Below are 26,060 nucleotides of genomic sequence, written 5' to 3'. Positions count from 1 at the left end.
AAACACCGACAGAGCTTTGGAGTTTGGAGTTCTCCCCAGATTTATTTATTAATTTCCCCCAGATGGTCTGAAAATGAGTTACTTATCATGATTTGACCAATTTATTACCAATCTCGTACACCATTGCTCACGAAAGCAAGATCCTTGACCCAATTATAACCACTGCATCTTACCTTTTAATTAAAGTAAAAGTATAGTCTGAGGAAAAGGAACAGTTCTGTTCCCCGGACATTGTTTTGGGATATTTTGGCTGAGATGGGTCTTTCATATCCACTTATTATAAGCAACGTTTGAGCTTGTCTTTTCTGTAAAATGGCTTGTACAATATTGGTAGTTGCCGGTTGCATTTTACCGGTATTTGGGCTTGCTTCCAATTAGTGGTTGTCAAATATTTTAATGTCGCGGACCCCCCAAATTAATATGTATTTGTCCCCATCTTAAAATGTTTTGTGCCATGGAGTTTGACACCAGATTTGAGTTGTTTTCCCAAAAATTCCACATATTATTTCAATAAAATTTTTGGGGGAAGGGGGGAGGGGGATATCAGATCTACATGCAAATGACGTGTCACATCAGAGCGTGTTGTGAGCTCGTAGATCAGCGATTTTCAAATAGCCAATGTACACAGTATATATGTTTAAAAGGAACACTGGCTAATGTGACAAATATGCCTTAAAACATTATACTTGCCCTCTATAACTAAAATGAAAAATACTCAATAGGAATCGCAAGTTGATGATGTCATATGTCTGTGCGGTCCAGCGGTATAGAATATATGTAATGCAAATACAAAATAGTATTTAAAATATTGCTTTGATGGTCATATTATCCTTAGGAAGCATAAAGTTGTTTTTTATTAGAATATGCTCTCCATACATTCCATTGGGCTAGACCACATGGCCATATGACATCATCAACTTGCGACAGGAGCAGCTTCTATTGAGTGAAAATAATACAATATTTAAGGTGTTTTTATTTTAGTTGTAGAGGGCGAATATAATGTTTTAAGGCATATTTTTCTTATTATAAAAAGGTTCTGGACTAAGGTAAGTACAGTGAAGAGAGGAGAGTCCGCACACAGGTTTGCTCCAAGGTGTTTGCTTTTTATTCAATACACCATAAATAAGGCACAACGTTTCGGCCGTGAACGGCCTTCATCAGGTGACAATATTTTTCTTATTAGCCTTTTAAAGTGCTCATGTGGCATATTAAATAATAGTGGCTTATTTTGGGCTTGTTTTCCTCAAGACCTCGTTGCATTATTTCTCTCAACAAAATCTGGCAACATTGCTCAGTGGCCTGGTGGTTAGAGTGTCCGCCCTAAGACAAGAGAGGTCGGGGTTCAATCCCCCCAAAGGCAATAATGGTATCCAATACCTCCACACTTGGCACTCAGCATCTGGGGGTAAGCTTCCCTGCGACATAGAGTCATGTCCAGGGGGTGTGCTTCACTGTTGTACATCAAGGAAAACAGAAGATCGACTCCTGACCTATGGGGCCACACACATGGCTCAGAAACCATTGGTTTTATTGGCCACACGCATGGCTCAGAAACCATTGGTTTTATTGGCCACACGCATGGCTCAGAAACCATTGGTTTTATTGGCCACACGCATGGCTCAGAAACCATTGGTTTTATTGGCCACACGCATGACTCAGAAACCATTGGTTTTATTGGCCACGCGCATGGCTCAGAAACCATTGGTATTATTGGCCACACACATGGCTCAGAAACCATTGGTATTATTGGCCACACGCATGGCTCAGAAACCATTGGTATTATTGGCCACACACATGGCTCAGAAACCATTGGTATTATTGGCCACACACATGGCTCAGAAACCATTGGTATTATTGGCCACACACATGGCTCAGAAACCATTGGTATTATTGGCCACACACATGGCTCAGAGACCATTGGTATTATTGGCCACACACATGGCTCAGAAACCATTGGTTTTATTGGCCACGCGCATGGCTCAGAAACCATTGGTTTTATTGGCCACACACATGGCTCAGAAACCATTGGTATTATTGGCCACACACATGGCTCAGAAACCATTGGTATTATTGGCCACACACATGGCTCAGAAACCATTGGTATTATTGGCCACACACATGGCTCAGAAACCATTGGTTGGTTACCAAGGCAATGCTGGAGGATAGTAGCCTATACTGCCGCAGTGGTGGAGAAAGTACTCAAAACATTTAATTATAAGTAAAAGTATCAATACTGCAATGTAGAAATACTCTTCTGTTGCAAAGAATTGGGCGGCTAAAATGAATATCAAATATATAAATACTAACTCTGGGGTGTTCCCATAAGCCAGAGTATAGGACGATACAATTTTTTTTTATTAAGTTAAATATTCTGACCTGAGATCAGATTCTAAACATGTCTTCTACATCCTGACAGTTTTCTGAAAAAGCTATGTTTCTATGTCAGTCGTTCCTACAAGCTCGTAGCGTGCCACTCGGTGGCGCGCTATGAGCTTGTAGATGTGCTATTTTTCAATAGCTAACACCAAAAGGGGTTCCCGCCTAAAATGGGTTAAGTACAGTAGTTGAGCAAATGTACTTAGTTACTTTCCACCATTATGTACAGGTATCCATCCACTACCACCTTCAACATATCCTAATACATTAGCTATTTGAACTTTTTATTTTTCATACTTTGACAGAAATGGATTTATTTTCAGATGTCGGGTTAGAACACCAAACGTAACGAATAAATGCCAGCCGAAATCTGCACATGAAATATGATATTTAAAGACCCTGGACACTATAGGGTTTGGACTATAGGGTTTAGACTATACAGTACAGTATAGTAGCATTTAAAAAGGTATCTAAGATGGCCTTCATCGTTAAGTGGAGTTGAATCTGTCTTATAAGAGTTACACTGGCACTGCAAAAAAGCACAGATCTTATCACACCAGATGAGCTCACGCTGTACCAGCTTTAATACATGGTACAGTATACCTACTGTAGTCTCTACACTGTCTACAGTAACCTCAATGACAAGAATTCAGAGAGCCTTCAACAGTTCTGACAAAGGCAAATAACTGGTTGAGAGCTGTGTGGTGGTATAGTGCAGAGGTTCCCAAGGTGGGGTCCGGGGACCCCCAGGGGACAGGGGGTCCTTGAGGGAGTTCAGGGTGTCCCCAGCTAAATGATAGTTTGGAACCAAATGGACCCTTATGGGTCTGTAACTCTGAGAGTGTACACAGTGTACAAATGGAACCAAATGGACCCGTTAGGGTTTCATTTGTACACTCTCAGAGTTAAATTAACATTGATTTCACAATATAAATTGGGGGTCCCAGAAATGGAAATGTCATTAAATGGGGGTCCGTAGCCTAATGCATGTCAAACTGGGGGGTCCTTGACATTAAAAAGGTTGAGAATCACTGCTAGAGCCGTACAAATCTTCTCTTATGGGGGTCCCTGGCATATATTTTCAAATGGTGGTCCGCTGGCTAATTAGTGTCAATTTGGGGGTCCTTGGCATGAAAAAGTTTGGGAACCACTGGTATAGGCTAGCCGCTAGCCCAAACATTTAGACTCTCGTAGAGGTTTTTTCGACTTTGTATACGTGCCGTGGTGTGGTAGTGTAGTGGTACACATGGTGGTAGCCTGGTAGGCCGCAGGCGTATTTAGTGTATAGGTGTATTTACTTCACCTATTCAAAAATAGGTGAACTTCAAGAATTGTGAGCTTGGATATCTGCTCATTTGTCATTTTGAACATTGAAATCTTAAAAATGTTTGAACAATTCACAATTGTGACCAAATACATTATCACTAGTTTAGGCGGGGGATCCTTACCTTGACATGGAAATGTTTGATGAGAACCACAGACTGTAAAGGCTCCACTGCTTTGCTGCTTTTGTGTTGTGCATGTTCAGCTCAGACTGTCAAAATGTCATATTTTTCTAACCCTAAATGTGTGCTTGAACGGCGGACACACACCCACACACACACACACACACACACACAAACAAACAAACACTGTTTACACACAGCGAGGGTGATATTATGACTGTGGAAGGTCTGCACCCCCTGCTGTCAGGATATGTATGGCGACTTGGCGAGTGCCAATCCCATAGCCCAGGGGAAACGAACTGGTTGTCGTGGCAACCACCATAAGCCCTCAGTTCTACTCTCTAACCAATCACAGCACGACCATCTCTCCGGGCTATGGGATAGGCACTCTTTGGAGAGGTGGGTGGGTGGAGTCGAGGTTCCTGTATTTACGTCAACGTCATCGGACGGAAGCATTTGGCACCAGCTGCGAGCCATTCAGTAAATCGACCAGTATTATTCACATATTTTAACATATTACTGTAACTGTAGCGCGCCGCAGGTATAAACATGAGTGTCAGAGCAAATAGGATTCGTAGCAGCTGTTCTATACATTATAAATGTAGTCCGTTATTATAAATTAGCACTTTTTTTGTGGTAGAAGTACAGCCTGTACTGTTGTGAAGCAGTTATAGTTGTCACTTGTCACTTACTTACCCTTGTAGCTTTGTGACTGAGACAGTGACAGAAGCCATGTGGGTGTTTGGATACGGCTCTCTCATATGGAAGGTGGACTTTCCCTACGAGGAGAAGCGGATCGGTTACATAAAGGGCTTCAGTCGCAGGTTCTGGCAGGGAAGCACGGACCACCGAGGGGTCCCGGGGAAGGTGAGTACTGTACTGTACTGCACGACTGTCCATATGGCCAAACACCCCCCACACCGCCCGGCCCCGGTGCTGCGCTGTACTGTATACCAGGGTCTGAGTGTAGCCGCAATTTGCAACTCTAGATTTTTTTATAATGGGATGAATCTAGAGTTGCAACAAGCTCCATCCACTTCCTATTCATCATTTTTGGTTTGCGATCTGCTTGTCTTAAACGACGTTAAACTCACCAACATTGCAGCTGTAGTACAAGCTTGAATTATCCTCTTTCAATCTGCCGAGCTTGTTTTTCATAAAAATCCACCGTAGACATGTTATGAGCTACTTTCTGTCAAGACATCCTCTGCAAGTGATTATTTTTCTAAGTGCTGGAGTTTGGAAGCACTCGTCGTATGTCACTGAACGGCCCTGCGTTCAACCTGTTTCGAATTTGCACATAATGCAGGAGGCAGCAGCGCGACCCGTTAACAAAAACGAGTGCTTCCAAACTGCAACACTTAAAAAAATAATCACTTGCAGAGGATGTCTTGACAGAAAGTAGCTCATAACATCTCTACGGTGGATTTTTATGAAAAACAAGCTCGGCAGATTGAAAGAGAATAATTCAAGCTTGTACTACAGCTGCAATGTTGGTGAGTTTAACGTTGTTTAAGACAAGCAGATCGCAAACCAAAAATGATGAATAGGAAGTGGATGGAGCTTGTTGCAACTCTAGATTCAACCCATTGTAAAAAAAATCTAGAGTTGCAAATTGCGGCTAGGTCTGAGTGCTGGTGTTGCTGTCTGTCGGGTGGAAACCTTGTATGTCCAAAAACAGTTCCTTTTTTTAAAAGAGTGCATGGTGGAAAAAGTACGAGTTCACTTTTTACTTACAGTAAAAGTATCAATAATACTGCATTTTAGAATACTCTATATTTATATGATCTAGTATATTTTAAAGTACTCAAATGCACAATATCCCCAGCAAGTAGCCTATAGGTCTGAACTGATTAATGTTATAATAGTAATATTTGTAACATTTGCCTCTTGAGATAGAAGAGTAGAAGTAAAAGTATATAACATTGGAAATACTCCAGTAAAGTAAAAGTACCTCGGGCTACATACTGCTATTTTCACTATAGTTTTGTGTGACACTCGCCTTGTGTGATGATGAAGTAGCCAAGTAGGGCATACATTGTTATGGCCTGGGGGGAAAAAAGTTGACATGGTGAATTGGAGATATGAGGTAACTGTGCAGGTGCCGACTCTTTGGAACAATGTCAAGTTTACTGGCTTGAAAAGCTAATATACCACCATCTGCCCTCTCTCTGTCTCTGTCTCTCTCTCCTATACTTTGTAGCTCAGTCAGTGTAAAATAAATGACTAAATGTCTGTCTGTCTGTCTGTCTGTCTGTCTGTCTCCACAGCCTGGCCGTGTGGTGACCCTGGTGGAGGAGCCTGAGGTGATGTGTTGTTCACTAATTAAGCACCTGTTAATATATGCACATACTAATCATAACTGGCTTGTGCACAAATAGCTGAAGAGAAAAACTATGCAGATTAGCTGAAGAGAGCACTAAGATCAATATTGTTAGCCTTGTAGCATAATTGCGCATTCAAGTTTATCTACTTGTATTTCTGCCTATAACTCTGTAACAATGCTGGTTCACCCTGATTCACCCTGCCTCAGCCTATGAGAATGCTTGCTATGTTAACCCCATCTAAAAATGTCTGTTTGAAAATGACAGTTTTCTGAAAAAGCTATGTTTCTATGTCAGTCGTTCTTCGATAAAAAAAATTAGCAGACATACAAGCTCGTAGCTCGCCACTCGGTGGCACGCTATGAGCTTGTAGATCTGCTGTGATTTTAGAATGTAACAAGCATTCTGATAGGCTGAGGACATAGGCAAATAAGGCACAATGAAGCTGCAGTGTGAGGAGAGTATAGTTAGGCAGAAATGTAAATTTGACCAACGACAATTATGCTATGAAACGTGTGTATACACTGCATATATTTACAGTATACACATATACAGTATATAAGTCAGGTCCTAGGAACCGAGAGAAAAGAGTCAAGACTTGGGTTACATCATGTTAGTTAGTGTGTTTACTTTAAACATGCAGAAGGCTGGGCTGAGAAGAACAATGGCTGCGTTGTAAGTGAGACAGAGTTGACTTTGCCTCCCATCATGGAACACTTCCCTCCCGTTGTGAGCTTGTAGATTTGCTATTTTCATTAGTTTGGGTACCGGGCCAATATCTTAATTTCTCTTTTGGGTCACAAGCTAAAACGTTCGGGACTCTAGGCCACACTGTAGGTCACCAACTGTGTTCCTGGAGTGGAGAGCTACTGTTCTGCATGTTTTGGGTTATCTCTCCAGTCTTTTTTAGTTTAGTTTTTGTTTTGGGGCTTTTTATGCCCTTTATTGATAGGAAACAGTAGTCAGACAGGAAAGTGACACGCAGCAATGGACGCCAGGCTCGGGAGTCGAACACACAGTTCAGTTCAGGTGAATACTGGCTTAAGCCCAACACACACCGGGTGCGCAGCGACGCGGCACACTGGAAAATAGAACAGTGGCGTATCGGAGCGTCAGGCGAGGCGTGAACGCACGTCAGACGCCGCCGGTGTGGGATAGGTTAATTGAAAATAATGGTGGCGGCTGTTTTGACGCGCGGCGTTCGCAGACGGTGTGTGTTGGGCTATACTTAATTAACTGGTGGCCACATAAAAAACAATTTGTATACTTTCTGTACACGTTTTCGAAAATAAATAAATAAATCTTGTATAATCATAGTACATGACGATCATGTTTTATGGGGGGGGGGGGGGGGGGGGGGGTCACTGCATTCTATCTTCAACATCCCTGATTCTAACTACAGTATAAACTCATTATCAAGTAGCTGAAGCTTGTCAAGGATAACAAGTTATGATTTGATTTGATGTGTTTGAGTGGGCCCCACCCACCCACCAAATTCTATGTAGAGATCTACTCATCTGCAAAGAGGTAAAACACTCTTTAATACTACTGGGATTGCAGGTTAATTACCTCATTGCTGTCACACAATTAAACCAGGTTCCTATTGTTCTCTCCTTTCATCCTCTTTTCTTTCAGATTAATCCATTCTGGGCGGAACGCCTTTTGGTGTTAGCATTATGTTATGCTTTAGCTATTGAAAAATAGCAGATCTACAACTACGAGCTTGTAGGTCTGCTATTTTTGAAGAATCGAAGAACGACTGACAAACATAGCTTTTTCAGAAAACTGTCAGGATGTAGAAGACATTTTTAGAATCTGATCTCAGGTCAAAATGGGTTAAAGCCTGATTTATATACGTTGCTGCACACAAATGTGCCAAACCTAGCCGATCTAAATGATATACTGTAAGCTCGTAACGTATTGCGAATCAGCTATTTTTGTTACGTGATGGCTTGTACAGTAAGTATCTCTTGCAGCCATGTCCGTTGGCCTCAGACTCACTGTAACACAGCAAATAATATTCTGCCTGCTTTACTGTTTTTTTCCTTCTTTTTTTCCCCAAGGCTGACAGCCAACTTTACACACGGTAATACAGCACTCTTTTCTTCTCCTTTGTTGTGAAAGTTTAAACGAGGAATAAGCCTCCAACTCACCGCAAGACAGAAGAACAAAATAACACATGGGCCTGATTGACTGGCTTTTTTAAAGGCGCACAGCCAGGCTTCACACAATTCAGAAGTCTTTCTTCTCTTTTGTTTAAGGACTAGAACAAGGAATTATCCCAATTAGAAACAGATGAGACACGTCCAGCCGCAGCGTTTAATAGTTCAGTTCAGTCAACGCAACCTGTGTGAAACTGATTTATTATTGAGAATGAAGGCTACGGTAGTCACGGTTTATTTAGTCTCAGAAGAGAACGTGCACTCCCAACAAGCATACAGTTATGTAGACCATAAGTTATAACTAGGCTGTGAATCTTTGGCTGTCCCACGATTCGATTCCGATTCTTGGGGTCACGATTCGATCCAAAAACGATTCTCTATTCAAAATGATTCTCGATTCAATACATAGGATTTCATCACAATCTACTCCAAGCCAACTGAAGTGACTATAGCTACAGTACTACAGTAACTTAAAAATTACTGAAGACATGATGTTTACTGTGATTAGGGTAAGCTTACATTTCATATCACAAACACCATGTAGTGAAAAGTGAAAAACTCCTGTAACTGTAACCAGAAAAAAACCCTAAAATATTTATGTATATATACTGTATGTATATATATAGCTAAAATCATTCTATAGATAAAATGACATAGATGCTTTTAATGGGTCTTTTAAAGGCCCTGACCGGATGGAATGGGGGAGGCACGGTATCACATGCAAAAGGCCGCCTCCTCATGCATTGACCACTGCCATGCATTTGTGTCACTGTCTGTACCCTGAAGGTCCTAGTTAGTTACAACCCAGCCTGGCTATTACAGCAATCTGAGAATCCCATCGTCACATATTCGGGGAAAACGGCGCCCCCTGACGCAACAGTCTGTCTTGAGTAGACTAGGCATACGGAGGCGTGAGGCAGCCCTGCCTAAAGGTCCGTATAGGTTCAACCCAGCCTTGCATGCAGAGGCGTGAGCCAGGCAGCGCAGCGCAGCGAGGGAAAAAGTCATTAAAAGGAGTGTGTTTCAATCAGACTGTCCTGATTGAAACATGGAGCGACAGTGCGTTGTGCAGTGATGATGTCCACCCCTCAAATATTCCTTCACCCTGTCTCTATTTGAGATTTATTTTTTGTGTGGCTGTGTGACGTGTCCCCACCCCAAATGATTTGTAATTGGTCGAGATCCGCACGCTGCTTTGCGACCGTTTCTGGAATACAGCTATTTTGATTGGCAGAAGCTTTATTAAGGAAATTGGGTGTTCAAATTGCATAAGTGGACGGATGAAACACAATGGCTTCGCTCACACACACACACGCACACATTTATATTTATCTTTCAGTGGTTGTTGAAACTGTCATCAGGTATAGCAAGACTCTCATAGCTTCATGTCAATCAAACAATGTTTGTTACTGAAGTGAGGTACTATTGATTGATTGATTGCTTGATTGAAAGAACGCTTTATCAACATGTCATAAAAGCTATGCTAAGATTGACACAGGCAGTGAGTGACGGAGAGTGAGCAAACAGCTTGTTTACATACTGTACATAGACCATGCACAGTAGGTTGTGTGATTTGTAGTGAGAAGATTGTGAAATTCTGTTCTCTGTACTAGAGATTCTGTTGGAAATAATTGTTGATAGTTTCATTGGCGTACACATCTCAGACACCCCCCCCCCCCCCACACACACACACACACGGTCTCTTAGGCATGTATTTGTATTTAGGCAGGTATTTCCTGAGAAACAGGGAGAGCCAGTTTGATAAGGTTTGGCTGCCCCTTGTCCATTACCTGAGTAGAAACGATTAATAGACCGGATACCATTGATATGGTTGACTGTACGCCATTTTCTTTTTAGATGTTTTCCATGAGCTTTCTATCATCTTATTATAGTATGCAGTGTCACTGAGCAGTATGGGTGGGAGGGTTAAGCCTTAACCCTCCCACCCATACTGCTCAGTTAAGGGATTTCTTTCTCTTTTTTGTCTTGTTTATTTTTTCTTTCATTTTGTTTCATAAAAAAAGTATTTCATATCATAATGTTTGTAATAATTTATAATCTGTTCAATAAAAACATATTTGACAAAAAAAAGGCATGTAACGATACACTCAACTCACGATACGATATGTATCACGATTTGAGGTTCACGATACGATATTTCACGATATTTTCAACACAATTATTTTCCAGACAAATGACAGAAAAATCTTTTTTTTAATGATTTATCTTCCCTCCAAGCTTTTTTAACAATTTTTATTTAACTACATTGCAAAAGTAGCATTACTTTTCATGTAAAATTACTTAATTTCTGTGCAACAACTGTAAACTTGCTTTCATGTTTAAACCTAGCTCGAGTTAACATTTCTTCTTTTCTTTGATGGCATCTTAGGATAAATGTAGACCTATTTGACAGTGCAGAAAAATAATTGCCTTCCTTGATGTATTAATGAGCATCAATACTGTAATACTGTGTCTCAGACAGACTACAGAAAGTGACTGCATGGAGTCTCATTTCTCTCCAAAGGCACGTGAATATGAAGGAATATGATTACAGATTTTGAAAATCAATATAAATGTTTAATATATATATATATCGATACATATCGTCGGGATATTATATCGATATACGATACATCGTTACATGCCTAGTCTATTAATAAACACAGAATGCATCCTCAAGAATGCACTTTTTGTTTTGGTACCTAAAGTTCCTGTAAACTTTTAGCGCGGCTGACTCACTGTACCATAATTGAGAGTGTTCTGACAGGTGCGGTTTGGCTGCTGACTGCTCAGGACCGCAGCCTACTGTATATGCTGCTACAGAGGACTGTAGAGGAGATGGCAGCAACAAACAGAATTATTCGTGCAGAACTATACTGTACACCACAACTTCATAACAATTGCATAACCGTGTTGCATTTAATACAGTCCAAAACAACCTTATTATTATAACCATTTAGACCTGAGGCAGTTTTCTGAAAAACGTATAGATGCTATATTATCGTCGTTGTCGGATGTAAACCTTGTACGTCCAAAACCTTTCCCTTTATATAGTGATGCACCAAATATTCGGCCGCAGAAGAATTTCGGCCAAAAATAGCTAAAAATGCATATGAAAATATATCACAGAATAAATTGTAATCCCCATAGGGGGATTTTAGATTGCCTCATATAAGAACTGTGTTTGAAACGGCCAGGATTATTTGTTAACTTTTCACTCGTATGGATATGAAGAATCAACTGACTGAGAAAACGCTAATGCTGAATTAGTTACATTTTCGCCAGAAACAGACTATCCAATATGACTGACTGACTGTTGTAAACGATACAGAGACACCTCCCCGACAATATCGCAGAGACAGTTTGTTTATTTTTGGACCACAAAGCTTATATGAGACAATGTTAATTCACATGGATTCGAACTGTTCCCGAATACGGTTGCTTGGTCCCTGCTGTGGCCATGATTCACATTGGCCTTGATTATTTTCGCACCAGAGTACACTTCATTCAACTGTATTCAATGCTTTCACATTGCAGTGATCCGTATTCGAGTACACTTCAATAGGTCCCGATGTGGTCCCGGGAATGGTCGGGTGATCCGCTCCCAGGAACGGTACGCAGCATTCACACTGTACCACATCGTCTGCCAAGTGGTCCTGAGTGCACATAGTAGCCTAGTAGCCAAAAAGTGAACCCGGACATGTTGAGTACACCAAGGTTTTATGTTAGAAATGTTTAGTATGGGTCCCCAGCATGTAGAAACTGCCGGATGCTAACTTGCATATGTTGGGCAATTTTCATAATTGGCATAATATGTGACCATACCATTAATAGAAGGCAAAATATTCAAAATTTCATCATGCTTTATGTAGCATGTGATGTGTCAAACTAGGGGGTTTTCATGATGCTGAATCCATTCCAAGCATTAGTTTGGCAAAAAAAACACTCATTGGGCAAAAAAAACGGCCAATGCAGTCATCACAAATTGATGGGGTATGGCCGTTTTAAGCCCAATGAGTGTTTTTTTGCAAAACTAATGCTCACATATTATGCCAATTATGAAAATTGCCCAACATATGCAAGTTAGCATCCGGCAGTTTCTACATGCTGGGGACCCATACTAAACATTTCTAACATAAAACCTTGGTGTACTCAACATGTCCGGGTTCTCAATGGGGCTCTATGGACTGGCTACTAGACTATAGTTTGGAACATAATATGGGGCGTGACTGACTGACTGAATTACTTACATTACAATTTCATAGTTTAACTGCGACCTGTGTTATCTACTACAGTAAAACGCTGAGGCCATGCTGCTGGCGTTTGTTCCCAGGCAGGTGGCACGGTGTCAGTCATTTATGTCCTTTATGTTCCGTGTGCCGCCCTGCACTTATGAGGCAGTCTGTTGTTGAGGCGACTGGTGCACAATTTTATGCAGTGCCTGCTTGTGCGCGTGTGTGTGTACTGTGTGTGCGTGTGTGTGACTGTGTGTGTGTGTGAGTGAGATAACAGCATCGTAGTGGCTGTAACAGACCCTGTGAAGAGCTGTTGTCGGGTTACAGTAGATGTCTGTCGATATTTATAAGGAGTGTATAGTATACATAATGCTTTTTGAACACAGTCTTAAAGCTGCTATAAGCACTAATATGTCAAAATTTGAATGACCTTTAAATTTTTTCGGTATTCAGACAGCCAGCAATGGGTAGAACGCTCCAAAAAATGTTTTGTCTCCGTGATACATCTGGGGGCCGCAATCTGCATTCAAAGATTTTCCTAGAAGCTTTGTCATTGGTCGATTTGCCTGTCTGCTTCCTGATTGGTTAGTCATTGCGACCAGGTTTTTTTCGACCAATGACAAAGCTTCTAGGAACATCTTTGAATGCAGATTGTGGCCCTATAGAGACAACTTTTTGGGGGAGCGTTCTACCAATTGCTGGCTGTCTGAATAGCCAAAACATTTAAAGGTCATTAAAATGTTGACATTATTATTGCTTATAGGAGCTTTAAGTATATTGTTGGTTTTGGGATGCTGTGTCCTCTTTAGCGTGTGTATTTCATTGTTTATAATAAACATGAAAAATAAAGCTGCTGAACTGGACCTTGTCGAGGTATCTAAGCAGCCTGAACTAGTTCTTCTCAGCTCCAATTTGTCTCATCCTGTTTTGTCTGGGGCACTGTTCCACATTTTAACACCTAAAAGGTAATACACACATCAACGTGTACTGTACACGCTCTCATCCTCTTATGTGGAGTTGGGTTTTTCTGCCTGAACTGCCTAATTCACCACACAAGCCCCTGTTTGTATAGCCTGGCTAATAGGCCAGACTAATATCATTTGCCAACGGCTGATTCGGTCTGGCTTATTAGCCAGGCTACTGTTTATATACTTCGTTGTACACTGTATTATGGTTTAGCGTGGCGAAAACTTGCCTAATCCCATCACCAACACATTTTGAGCTTGTAGATCGGCTATATTCAGTTTTTGTAATCCTACCCCTATTAGCCCATTAATACTGGTAAAAATAATCTGTCATTTTAGCCATATTTTAGACTTTAGCAGCTATTCAAAAATAGCAAATATACAAGCTCATAGTACAGTCACATTTGAGTGGTGCAACCACTCCAAGGAACAGCAATGTCTGTTTCCCTGTGTCCGCCTATGTGACGTTAATGAGCACCAGTATTATCTGAGTACCAGTAGGGGCGCTGTTGTGCCAGAAACAGAGAGCGAGACAGTGCTGCACTGTTGCCTGCTAATGAGAGAGAGAGGGGAGTTGCACCACTCAGTTCACACAGGTGTGATTTTTAACTAAAATCTTTGCTTCTGGGGGTCCCTGGAGCAAAATATTTTGACATGGGGCTCCAAGGCCAAATAAACATGATTTTCAGGGTCCTTGACATGCATTTTGTAGAATCGGCCTCAGGTCTTAATGAGTTCATATGCCCAAAGTTGGGAGTCGGGACCCCAGGTTGTTAAAAGTTCTCTCTCTCTCTCTCTCTTTCTCTCTCAGGGGTGTGTCTGGGGCGTGGCATACAAGCTGCCAACCGGCCAGGAGCAGGAAGTGAAGCGTTACCTCGACCACCGGGAGAAAGGCGGCTACCGGGTCATCAACGTGACCTTTCACCCGCGTCGTCCGCCCTTCGCCGTGGACCCGGCCCCGCCGTCGTCGCCCGGCCAGGCGCTGCTCTACATCGGCTCTCAGGACAACCCCGACTACCTCGGCCCCGCCCCCCTGGAACAGATCGCCAGCCAGATCGTGGGCGCCACGGGGCCCAGCGGGCGCAACACCGAGTACCTGTTTGAGCTGGCCGACGCGCTGCGGACGCTGCTGCCCGAGGACTCTGACTCACATCTGTTCTCTCTGGAAGCCCTGGTCAGAGAGAGGCTGGAGACCGGGGAGTAGTAACACGTTATCCACCGATAAACACCAATTATGTTCTTATCAAGACCATGCAGTTAATTAAGGCAATATGGACATTTCCCACATACTGCCTACCGCGAGTAGGAAATGCGGTAGTGAAATGACTGCCGCCGAAGCCAAAACATTGTGAAACTGTGCTATACAACAACTTTATGTTTATTTACGTGGCCGTTTAAGACTGAGGTTATAGGGTTAAGGTTAGTAATATTGGCTACCGGTAGTAGTCAGACAGCATGCCAAAATCAGCATGCCAAAATCAGACAATTGCTGACAGCAACGTCAATAGAGGGGTATGCGCGTGACATCATCAAACCAGGAAGTTATGCAGGAACGCCTACTGAGTGGCAAAAAACTACTTTCTGGCCTTGACAGCCCATACATCCACACAGAAAAGTCCTCTCCGATTACATTAAACAACGTTAAACTCACGTTGCATGTTGCTTTGCCACTCGATGTGCTATTCACTTTAAGCATGCGCATACCCTGTATATGTAGGAAATGTCCCTACCGGCTCCATTGCATGGTCTTGATAAGAGCTGATAACGGAGATGAAATCATCTGATAACATCCAAAACCGCTAAACACACATGAGCACGCATTCATTTTGACAGCTAATTTTGATTTAGTAATGGCTGATTTTACACTTGGTTGCATCCAAACAAACGCAACCAAAATAAATACATTTTAGTTCTAGGATCTCCACTAGTCCCTCCCTAACATTTTAGTCATAGCAAAATCAACACTGGCACTGCGCGCACACATCGGCCTCAACTCATCTCAGGGCAATAGATTAGATAGCAGGGCTGCGTCTCATTCACCATTAAAAACAATCAGCTAACGATTGATTAATTGTCATACAAATAATTGCAATTATTAAAGATTGTGTTGATGTCACTGAAAACTGGGAGCGTATGGATAAAAGTTATGTTTTTGTTTGTCTTTTGGGCCTCGTAATCAAAAATTGCACTGCATTGACATAACTTGAATATACAAAGAAATGACTGACATTTAATTTAAAAAAGGATAAATAGCGTCGTAAGCTTGTTTCCGCTTTGTTATATTTGAAAATGTATGTATCTTCATCTAAACGATTATGACGATTATTTACTAATTGTGACCTGCCTAATTAGATAAGAGATAATGCATTTTTAGTTGACTAATAGTGAGTTAATCAACAAATCTGTCCAATTGTGTTCGCTGCATTTAACCATGCAGAGACCAGCCTTTTGCAGCAGGTTGGTGAGGTTGAGAAAGTAACAATATTTTGCTACTGGCTGTTGAAGCCTGAAGGTTATAGATTGGCATAATTAAAGAAACTAGACCTGTACGTCCCCGTTGGCCACCGGCCTACTTGAGAACGATGCAACTTGGGAACATCTGAATAAATACCAGTTGTGAACTTGTCATAGCACCCGTTTTAACTATCTGTCTGTGTCCCTTTTGTGCCCATACTGTATATATACATCGCTGTATCTGTCTGTCTGTCTGTGCCTGTGCCCAAAGAGTGCAAACTGACTGTGAAAAGTGTACTGGTTAAGTAATCAATTGGCAGGTGTGGGGTTGCCATGGCAATCAATTGGCTGAGGCAGAGGCTGGGAATTGCACAGGTGAGGGGATTTAGGCTGAGCAGAGCCTGCCCAGTGCCTTTTGTGGTGGTTCTGGAGACCATACCCATAATACAGTATACACCGCGACCATTCAGATAGCCCATTACCAATGCTGACAGTCTTATTGTTTCCTGTAACAACAACATTAAATAATGACATTTCACTATCTGTGGAGAGCAGAGACTACCAATGCAAGTTAATATTGTGAAAAAAAACAACTCCAAAACGCATTCAAGATTTGGGCTAAGAAGATGAAGCAATAACGTCAGTCGAGTGCCCCCACTGATGTTTTTTTTGTCCCCTGACGCTGTATGCAATATGATTACCATATTATGATGGGGCTCCCTCCAGGAAGGACTATTTAACCCATTTTGGGCGGGAACCCCCTTTTGGTGTACTTTAGCTATTGAAAAATAGCAGATCTACGAGCTTGTAGGTCTGCTATTCTTTTTTAATCGTGAAAATGTGGCCCAAATGTTTGAATATATTCTTTCAGAGCAAACATTTTTAACTCAAATCTTTGCTTCTGGGGGGGGTCACTGGAACAACATATTTTCAGATGGTGCTCGGCGGCCAATTACATATATTTTTGGGAAAAATGCTTGAGAATGACTGACAGGCATTTGTAGAATCGTTCCCAGGTCAAAATGGGTTAAAGAATAGCTTAGCTGTTTTTGAAGTTCGGCCCTATTTATCAAGTGTTTGTTTGGCATGATGGTGATAAATACAGGGCGCTGATGGGTTCAGTAGTCTGCCAGCTCACCAAACACAGTACATCTCAATATCAGGTGATAGGGCCATCCTTCAGGGGGTTTGTTTGTTGAACTTCGGTGGTGGGGGGGCCTTGCATTGTATACTGTTAGCTCAGTGGTTCTCAGAGTGGGGTCCGGGGACGCCCAGCGAGGGTCCTTGAGGGGGTTCCAGGGGGTCCCCAGGAACATGAGTCAATATAGCATCAAAATCAGTTTAACCACTTTGAACGGACAGTATATACTGTACCTCTGCTATTATCAAATGGAACAGAAAAGTTCATACAGTACAGTACAGTACAGTACATCTCATATATAAACCACATCCATGGCAACGCCACACACATAGTCAGACGCACAGACAGACACACAGGCCAACTAATCCAACGTACTGAGAAAGTATGAAGGAAGGTTTTAAAGGCATAGTTCAGCGCCAAAATGTATTCTTTTCTCTATTGATTACTCACCCACCACACCCCGCATAGGACTCTTTGTGTCTCCATATAAAACCACTGAGTAACGGAGAGAAAAAGGTTATTCTTTGGGTTATCTTAAGTCTGGTTTAAGGTACTACTGTAAAGCCATAAATGTGTATTTCTGTTGGTTCTGGTCTTTGTCAAACTATGTTTGCCTGTTGGGATGTCATAAACATGTAACATACAGTACTAACAGACATGAACAAAATAAAATGCATACAAGTCACTCCTGTTTGTCTTTCTCACACACACACACACACACCAGTTATACTTAGTTCCATGCCGGACGGTGCCACACACTGAAAATAGTGATGCATTGTACATCAGCTATTTTTGAATAGCCAATTTTAAAAAATCCAAAATTGCACGGATGCCCTCGCGGTTTTAATGGTTTAACCTATAACGTCAATACTAATCCTAAACCCCAAACGGAGCCGTTTCCTAATAGTAAGCCTCATTCCCCTAGTACCTACCATCTAGAGAGGACCAGGAAAATGGTTTATATACATTTTGCCCACACAAAGTATAGCTATACAAGTACACACACACACACACACACACGGGGACGTGCACACCTGCCCTTTTACCCGCCTGTAAAACAACTGCCCTCTCCAGACCATGAATGCAGCATTTACTATAGTGAAAGAATGCAAATGCCCTCCTCTCCTTTCCATGCCATACCGGAAGGCAGCATTCAGGAGAATTGCTTTTTTTCTGAAGTCTCCAGAAACTTGGAACAAAGTATTTTGCGTTGAACAAATGTGTTTAGAAATCCATGTCGTACACACTGCATCTCCAGTAGATAAAGAGTGCAGGGTTGCGCCCCCAGATCTACAAGCACAAAACGCGTCGCGACGCGTTTTTGTTTTTTACTGCTTGTAGATCTGCTATTTTACACACACACACACACACACACACACACACACACACACACACACACACACACACACACACACACACACACACACACACACACACACACACACACACACACACACACACACACACACACACACACACACACACACACACACAGACAGAGAACATGGTAGCTGGCAGCATTCATTGGCTTTATTCAGTAAAAGCAGCTCTACAGCAAAGACTAGCTCTGGAACAGTTTGGCACTACACTACGCCTCTGTTCCTTTAAAGAGATCTCTTCATCCAGTCCTTTATGCCACGTACAAGAAGCTACCAACGGCTATAAATATAAACATATATAGATATATATATATATACACTTGAGAATGACTCATCTTGCAGGCCTTTAAAAACAGCACGCCAAACTCATTATTTTCCACTAGTAGGTTTCTATAAATTACACAATAGATTGATCAGATGGTAAACCCAGCACTGACTTATGTATAAATGTACAATACAATACAATACATACAATTTTGTCTTTTCCCAGAAAAACTGTACTCACTAATGTATTATTGTGGAATGATAAAGGTCTTTATATTGCACTATAGTATGCCATAACATTATTATATGATGATTATAAACATGATAGTAATTCCATTTTAATGGGGTTTCTTTTGTGGCTTTCGCCTTTATTTTATTTTTTATAGAGGGACAGACAGTAGGCTGACAGGAAATGGGGGAGGGGGTGACATGCAGTAAAGGCCGTCGGGATCGGGAGTCGAACCCGCGGCACACTGCCAGACTTGGACTACGGGCCAGGACGGCTGAGCCACGGCCCTGGCCAGTAATTCCATTTGTGTATTTTAAAAATATGAATATTATACTCATTGTGGTTTATCGTTATCTTAATAGGCAGTATCCGTATCCCCTACGTACTTATTTCCACTTACAGACACGGCAGGACGTGTGAAACAGAGAGAGGGTTTGTGTCACAGAACTGAAACGTTGAAAGAGAGACAGGCTTCTGGTAGACTTAGACAAAATAGCGGTCGAACGTTTTGGATTGAAAACAACAGCACAGCGAATCTTATCTCTAGAGGAATGTGTTCTCATTCGGGGGGTGGTTGTCGTGCCTGATAAGAAAAAAAAAGAAAAAAAAAAAGAAGCAGCACACTGCCTACGTCAAATAATTGAAACCGCGCGGTCAGATATATCTATAGTTCGCCCACGTCTTGCTTTCTGGAAGAATTCAATCCAAGGCCAACATGGAGGCAAGAGGCAGGCTTCTATATACCCGTAACAACATTAGAAGTTTTCGGCACAAGAAGTTAACTGTGATGTTCTGTGCTAACCCACTGCTGGCAGCCTGGGGAGCCACATGGCTCTTAATAGAGTTCCCCCAAAACTTCACGGGGGCGGGCGAAGACAGGGAGGCTTTATATATCCCCCCAGATGCCAAAGGTGAAACATTAACCGTCTATTTAACCCATTTAGTTGACATTGAAATAAAACAAAACGTTCGCTCTGAAAGATTATATACCTATTCAAAAGATTTGTGCCGCATTTTTACGATTTAGCAGACCTACAAGTTCATAGCGAGCCACTCAGTGGCGCGCTATGAGCTTGTAGATCTGCTATTTTTCAATAGCTAAAGTATAACAGAATGCTTGAAACACCAAAAGGGGCTCCCGCCCAAAATGGGTTAATATATTATCAATGTCTTCGCTATTCAGACAACAGCTCTGTGTGTGTCTGTTCTCGTATGTGACAATATCACAGACAGCATCTTGTTCCGTTTAACATGAGCTTACCTTTGATATCACAATCCAAATTCTACCCATAAAGTTACTGCAACTACTCACGTGGAGCGAGGAGCAACGTTTTGCCAGCTCCATATGGAAAAGAGACAGAGATCTAGTTTGTAAATATCTCCATCCGTTTGCTCACCCTGTGGGACAACGCAAAGCAGACATGCCACTCCACTATTAAACACCTCTAAATGCACAGCAGCTGCAGATAATGGAGAGTTTTTCTCACACATCTTAGTGCCGATGGCAAGTTAGTGAAAATCGCATTTGTTAATATCGGTATAGTTGAACCCCAGTGTCAATTATCTAGTGTAATCCCGGGCGCTACACTCACTCTGCCAACCTGGGGAGAGCAACGGACAGACCACATGCCACCTCCTTTTTTTTTTCTTTTTTTTTTTATCCCACGATTTTGTAACCCATTTTTCACCCCTGTGTCAATTATCTAATGTGATCCTGGGCTCTACACACCCTCCGCCAACCTAGTCCCCATATAGTGGGGACATGAGGAGAGCAACGGACTTGAACTCATGCTTCCTTCATGCCTGAGTGTCCAAGTTGCCCCTTTACATCTGACAGGGAGGAGTTTCCCTGGTTGGACGTAGCGCGTGGAAGGAACACGTTATTCCAACCAGTTCCTTTCCCCTCCATCAGGCGCCCCGGCTGGCCAGGGGGAGGCAGGTTAGAGACCAGGATTACTGCTGACTGCATGTTTTTTGTGAGGGTACCTACCCTAGGGGACACGGGAGAACATGCAAACTCCACGCAGAAAGGCCCTTTCGCCAACACGCCGCCAGCACCCACAGCGTCCCGAGCGGGAATCGAACCCAGGACCTTCTAGCTGTGAGGCGACAGCACTACCAACTGTGCCACCGTGCCCCCCACATGCTTCCTTCTATGCATGAGGAGTCCCAGCCGCTTCTTTTCACCTGACAGGGTTTGGAACCCCAGCATTTTGACATTCGCCAAAAATAGCGGTTTCGTTTTTTCCCTTAATTTACCCAGGGTAGTAGCTGAGCACAAGTGCTCATTTTCAGCAACGCCCTGCACATAGAAACACACAGACAGACACACATTAAAACCTGGGAGCTGACCAGTACAACCACAGTCTTAGACTGTTGGCCACTAAGCAGTTCCACTGGAGCAATTGGGGGTTCAGTGCTTTGCTCAAGGGCACTTCAGCGTTGTTGGGTGAGTAATGATCACTTCTCGACCCATATTTTTCCTGCCCGTCCGGGGAATCGAACCGGCAACAAGGGCAGTCCTCTAACCCGTAGGCCACCGCTGCCCAAAATGGGTGGTTTCAAACCAAGTTGGTGATCGTCCCTTCAAATCAGTGACAACAACGCTACGTTGGTTCTATGTGCCACAGTGGGATGGCGGGTTGGCGTAACCCGAACCGCAGGGTCTCTAGGCGTAGTAGCAGGGAGACACCAGCAGGTCGGTGAGCACCAGCAGCTGGTCGTCGGTGAAACACTGCCGGTGTTCCTGCCAGTTGTCGTGGTGAGTACGCCTGAAGTCCGACAGCGTCTTCTTCACTGTCATCTGTGGACACACACACACACACACACACACACACACACACACACACACACACACACACACACACACACACACACACACACACACACACACACACACACACACACACACACACACACACACACACACACACACACACACACACACACACACACACACAGTGGTTGTTTCGTACGGTACAGTATGTTGTTCTGTCACAAGGTGGACCACAATGGAAACAAGCTACGGCTTTTTGTGTATAGTCCACGACTCCATGTTGACGTTTTCTAAATTGATGTAATTTTTGTAAACTGCCAATTGTAGGAGAAAACCTTCGCACACCTAGAAATTAGGCGTAGGCCAGTGGACATCAACGAAAGCAATAAGGTACACCCACACACTGTGTATTGTCTTATTTAATGAAGCAACGTTTCGGTCCCTCCTTCCTGAGGAAGGTCCGTAGGGACCCAAACGTTGCTTCATTAAATAGGACAATACTTATCTACCGAGCAAATACACAGTGTGCGGGTGTACCTTATTGCTTTCATTGATGTAAACTGCCAATAAAAGTATTCTATCTATCTATCTATCTATCTATCCATCTATCATCAGACATCATCGCTGATGGTCACTATCATTACCATCAGCATCTTTATCCACTATATGAATAAATACTACATATATTTATGCATTCACAAATTGTCCTACAGTACATTTATTATTGCCACGAATAGTAAATTATTCATGGTGTAGCATTGCAATTTGCATTTGACAAAAGGACAGCAAAAAAGAAAAGAAAATACAACTGGAAATACAACTGATCATCAACAATAGCACTAAGGGTTTATTTATTTATACAAGCAACGCAATTAAGGACAATCTTGTCAATGTCAAAACAGCCTATTATCAGTATAACGTTAGGTAGGATTGTGTGCAATCTGGCAGACTGGAAGCCTGAAGACATAACTTACAATTATTACCACATTGAAATAGTTGTCACTGACTGGCTGACTGACTGACTGACTGACTGACTGACTGACTGACTGACTGACTGACTGACCGACCCAAGAGGAAAATCACATCACTAAATGGGGGATGACATGTTTACTATTTGCCTGTTTATTCATGTATTGGGTTTTATCATTTTCCCTCTGCAGTAGTCTTGAGAGCAAGTTCAATAATTCATCTATGTGTAACAAAAACAATAGATAATGCAGCACACACAGAAACGCAGACGCATTGCTTGCCATAACTATCAGCGTATTGATTGCGATCACCGTAATGCGTTTGCACTGGGCGGTACAGTACATCCTCACATGTCCTTCTCACGCAACAATTATGTCCAGATACATCATTTTCTCCTCAACTGGACAATGAAATTATGTTCGCTCAGCTCATGATGTGCCCAGCTCAACATTTGACTGTGTGAGTGTGAGGCTGTGAGCGTGTGTCTACATGTGCATGCACACGCGTGTGTGTGTGTGTGTGTGTGTGTGTGTGTGTGTGTGCACGTACATCTATGGGCTGGGGGTCGTTGAGGTGGTCGCTCAGCTCCATCAGGATGTGAGGCATCCATTGTGGGACGTCATAGGGACTGGACAGGATGAACGCACTGAGCCCCAACACGCCAGCATGGCGCCGCACCAGGTCTAACATAAGCACACACACACACACACACACACACACACACACACACACACACACACGCGCACACACACACACACGCACACGCATGCACGCACGCACGCACACACGCACGCAGGGAGAAAGAAGGAGAAGAGAATTTCAAGGCTAATAACTCCCCCAGGACAAGGAAAGGTAATAGGGCAAGTATGGCTATGATTGCCTTCCCCCCCTGTGTGTGTGTGTGTGTGTGCGTGCGTGCGTGCGTGCGTGCGTGCGTGCGTGTGTGTGTGTGTGTTTGTGCGTGTGTGCGTGCGTGCGTGTGTACGTGTAAGTGAGCATGAGAGTGCAAGAGGAACATGTTTGCCTGCTATTGTGAATCTGCATAAATGTGTGCCGTGTGAGTGTGTTCGCACGTGTATGAGAGTGTGTGTGTGTGTGTGTGTGTGTGTGTGCGTGCGTCTATACAGTATGTGTGTGTGCGTGTGTGTGTGCACCTGTGGAGGCCAGCTCTCCCCTGGCCTTGGGCAGGCAGGTCTGACTCAGCGTCTGGAGCTGCGTCTGCAGACTGGAGTCCAGGGGGAAGAACTGACACTGCAGCAGCCCGCTGAGGGTGGTGGCGGCCATGTCCCTCACCTGCAGCACAGCACAGGGACCAGCGCAGCACACCGGGAGCCACACACAGGGAACACAGAGAGGAGAGGTTGTAAAACATACATGAGGGTGGCGGCGGCCATGTCCCTCACCTGCCGCACAGCACGGTGAGGAGGCAGAACACACACACACACACACACACACACACACACACACACACACACACACGGAGGCACACTTTAACCCATTTAGACCAGAGGACGCAGCTGTGTCACCATAAAGCTTTGAACCACTTTAACTATTATTTTAAACTTTAGCTGTTGAAAAATAGCAGATCTACAAGCTTGCTATTTTTTTGAAAAATAGTGAAAATGTGTGCAAATCTTTGAATATATATTGTTTCACAGTGAACGTTTTTAACTCAAATATTTGCTTCTGGAGGGGGGTCCCTGGATCAATATATTCTCAGAGGTGGGTCGGCGGCCAAATACAGATAATTATGTGGGTCCTTGACGTGAAATAGTTTGAGAACCACTGATATAGAAACATGTTTTTTCCAGAAAACTGTCAGTATTTAGAAGACATTTCGTAGAATCTGGTCTCAATGAGAGAGCATAGACGGGAGTGTGAGGAGACCGGGGAGAGGGAGACAAATTTCTATTTTAGTTTAGTCATAGTCTTTGGAATGAAACTTAATTTAGTTTTAGTCACATTTAGTCACCTGGAATGTTTTAGTGTTAGTCTAGTTTTAGTCGACTGAATGTCATAAGATTTTAGTCGTCTAAATCTACAGTTGATTTAGTCGACTACAATGTATTTTGACAGGCCTTGATGTCGTTGTAATGGCAGATTTTACAATAGAAGATCTATAAGCTCACAACGCGTCGCAGTGCGGCGTGTTGTGAGCTTGTAGATCTTCTATTTTCAGAGATGGGAGCTGAAGTGGTGTAAGTACATTTACTCAAGTACTGTACTTTTGAGGATTTTGTTTTTACTTTACTGGAGTATTTCCAATTTTCAGCACTTTCACTTCTACTTACCACTACATCTTGTACTTTTTACTCCATTACAGTTATTCGAAACCTTTAGTCACTATAGTTACTTTAGAGATATAAATCAGCCCTATTCTATACATTACATACACTAGGTTATTTGGAAAATAGCCGATCTACAAGCTCAAAAGCCGATCTACAAGCTATGTTGTGAGCTATTTTCAAAAAAGAAATTGTACTTTGACTTTTTGTACTTGAAGTACCGGTACATTTTCATGCAAATAACTTTGTACTTTTACTCCAGTAACATTTTTGAACACAGGCCTTTTACTTGTAAGAGTTTTTATATTGTGGTATATTGCTACTTTAAGTAATAATATCTGAGTACTAGTGAGGGGAGGATAATCGGAGGGGAGGCTGAGTCTAGTTGAGGTGAAATGCATGTCCCAAAAAGGAAAAAAGAAAACACTCCCTGCCATTCTTCCGCACGACTTTGTGCAAATTATGATTAAGCGTTGATGACGCAGGGAAATAAAAAGCATGAGAAATGCTCGCCGCCTTATCATCCATTATCAAAGCTGTCTTTCCAGATGGCCGATATTATCATACGCGGCGAAATCCGGGGGAGCGTTTCACCTTAATGAATGCTCGGGGAGTTAAATGAAGGCGGCGGTATTCTCCGTGTGTCGCCACGCGCGGCTCAGAACGACGGAAATGTTTGGGCGACGTCAGACTCCAAAGCTCACACATTTCGCCGCAGCGGTTAATTGAGAACAGTACCTTCTGGTCTTTTCACTGAGGACATAAAAAAGGCCAAGAAATAAGAAATAGATGAAACGCTGAAGGAAAATACAGCAGAAAGAAAAACACCCCGTTATTAATTTTCACCTTCTGAAGGTGACAGGCAGAGATTTGGAGGATCACGGAGCTTCAAAGAGGGATTTACAAGTTTGTGACAAAAGTTGAAGGATTCAGCTCAGAGAGGTGGAACTCAAATATCACAAAGCTGTTATTTATTAGTTGTATCTCTTGGCATTGAGATGGATATGGTATTATATCGAGCAAGAAAGTGTATCATTGTATTTGATCATACTACGG

The 26,060-nt window shown here is 42.7% G+C and overlaps 2 protein-coding genes across 2 annotated transcripts in view; one reads left to right on the top strand and one right to left on the bottom strand.

Annotated features, from left to right (window-relative positions):
- The first annotated feature begins 4,276 nt into the window (after window positions 1-4,276).
- Window positions 4,277-14,900, top strand: chac2 (ChaC, cation transport regulator homolog 2 (E. coli)). The gene is made up of 3 exons (XM_083786816.1): window positions 4,277-4,688; window positions 6,092-6,127; window positions 14,319-14,900. Exons 1-3 carry the CDS (start codon window positions 4,554-4,556, stop codon window positions 14,709-14,711), a joined length of 564 nt encoding a protein of 187 aa, XP_083642942.1. The 5' UTR covers window positions 4,277-4,553; the 3' UTR covers window positions 14,712-14,900.
- A 5,197-nt stretch (window positions 14,901-20,097) lies between these two features.
- Window positions 20,098-26,060, bottom strand: part of LOC310875011 (proteasome activator complex subunit 4B-like) — an 87,245-nt gene continuing 81,282 nt past the window's right edge. The window contains exons 45-47 of the mRNA XM_083788026.1: window positions 23,874-24,012; window positions 23,269-23,402; window positions 20,098-21,777 (exon numbers count right to left, since the gene is read on the bottom strand). Of these exons, the coding sequence (XP_083644152.1) occupies window positions 21,643-21,777; window positions 23,269-23,402; window positions 23,874-24,012 (408 nt within the window). The 3' untranslated portion in view covers window positions 20,098-21,642. The remainder of the gene's footprint in view (window positions 21,778-23,268; window positions 23,403-23,873; window positions 24,013-26,060) is intronic.

Source organism: Protomyctophum parallelum (assembly GCF_964188405.1).
Source record: "Protomyctophum parallelum genome assembly, chromosome: 17".
In the NCBI taxonomy this organism is placed as follows: domain Eukaryota; kingdom Metazoa; phylum Chordata; class Actinopteri; order Myctophiformes; family Myctophidae; genus Protomyctophum; species Protomyctophum parallelum.
The sequence above is the reverse complement of the archived record's forward strand: the minus strand, read 5'-3'. Positions and strand labels throughout refer to the sequence as shown.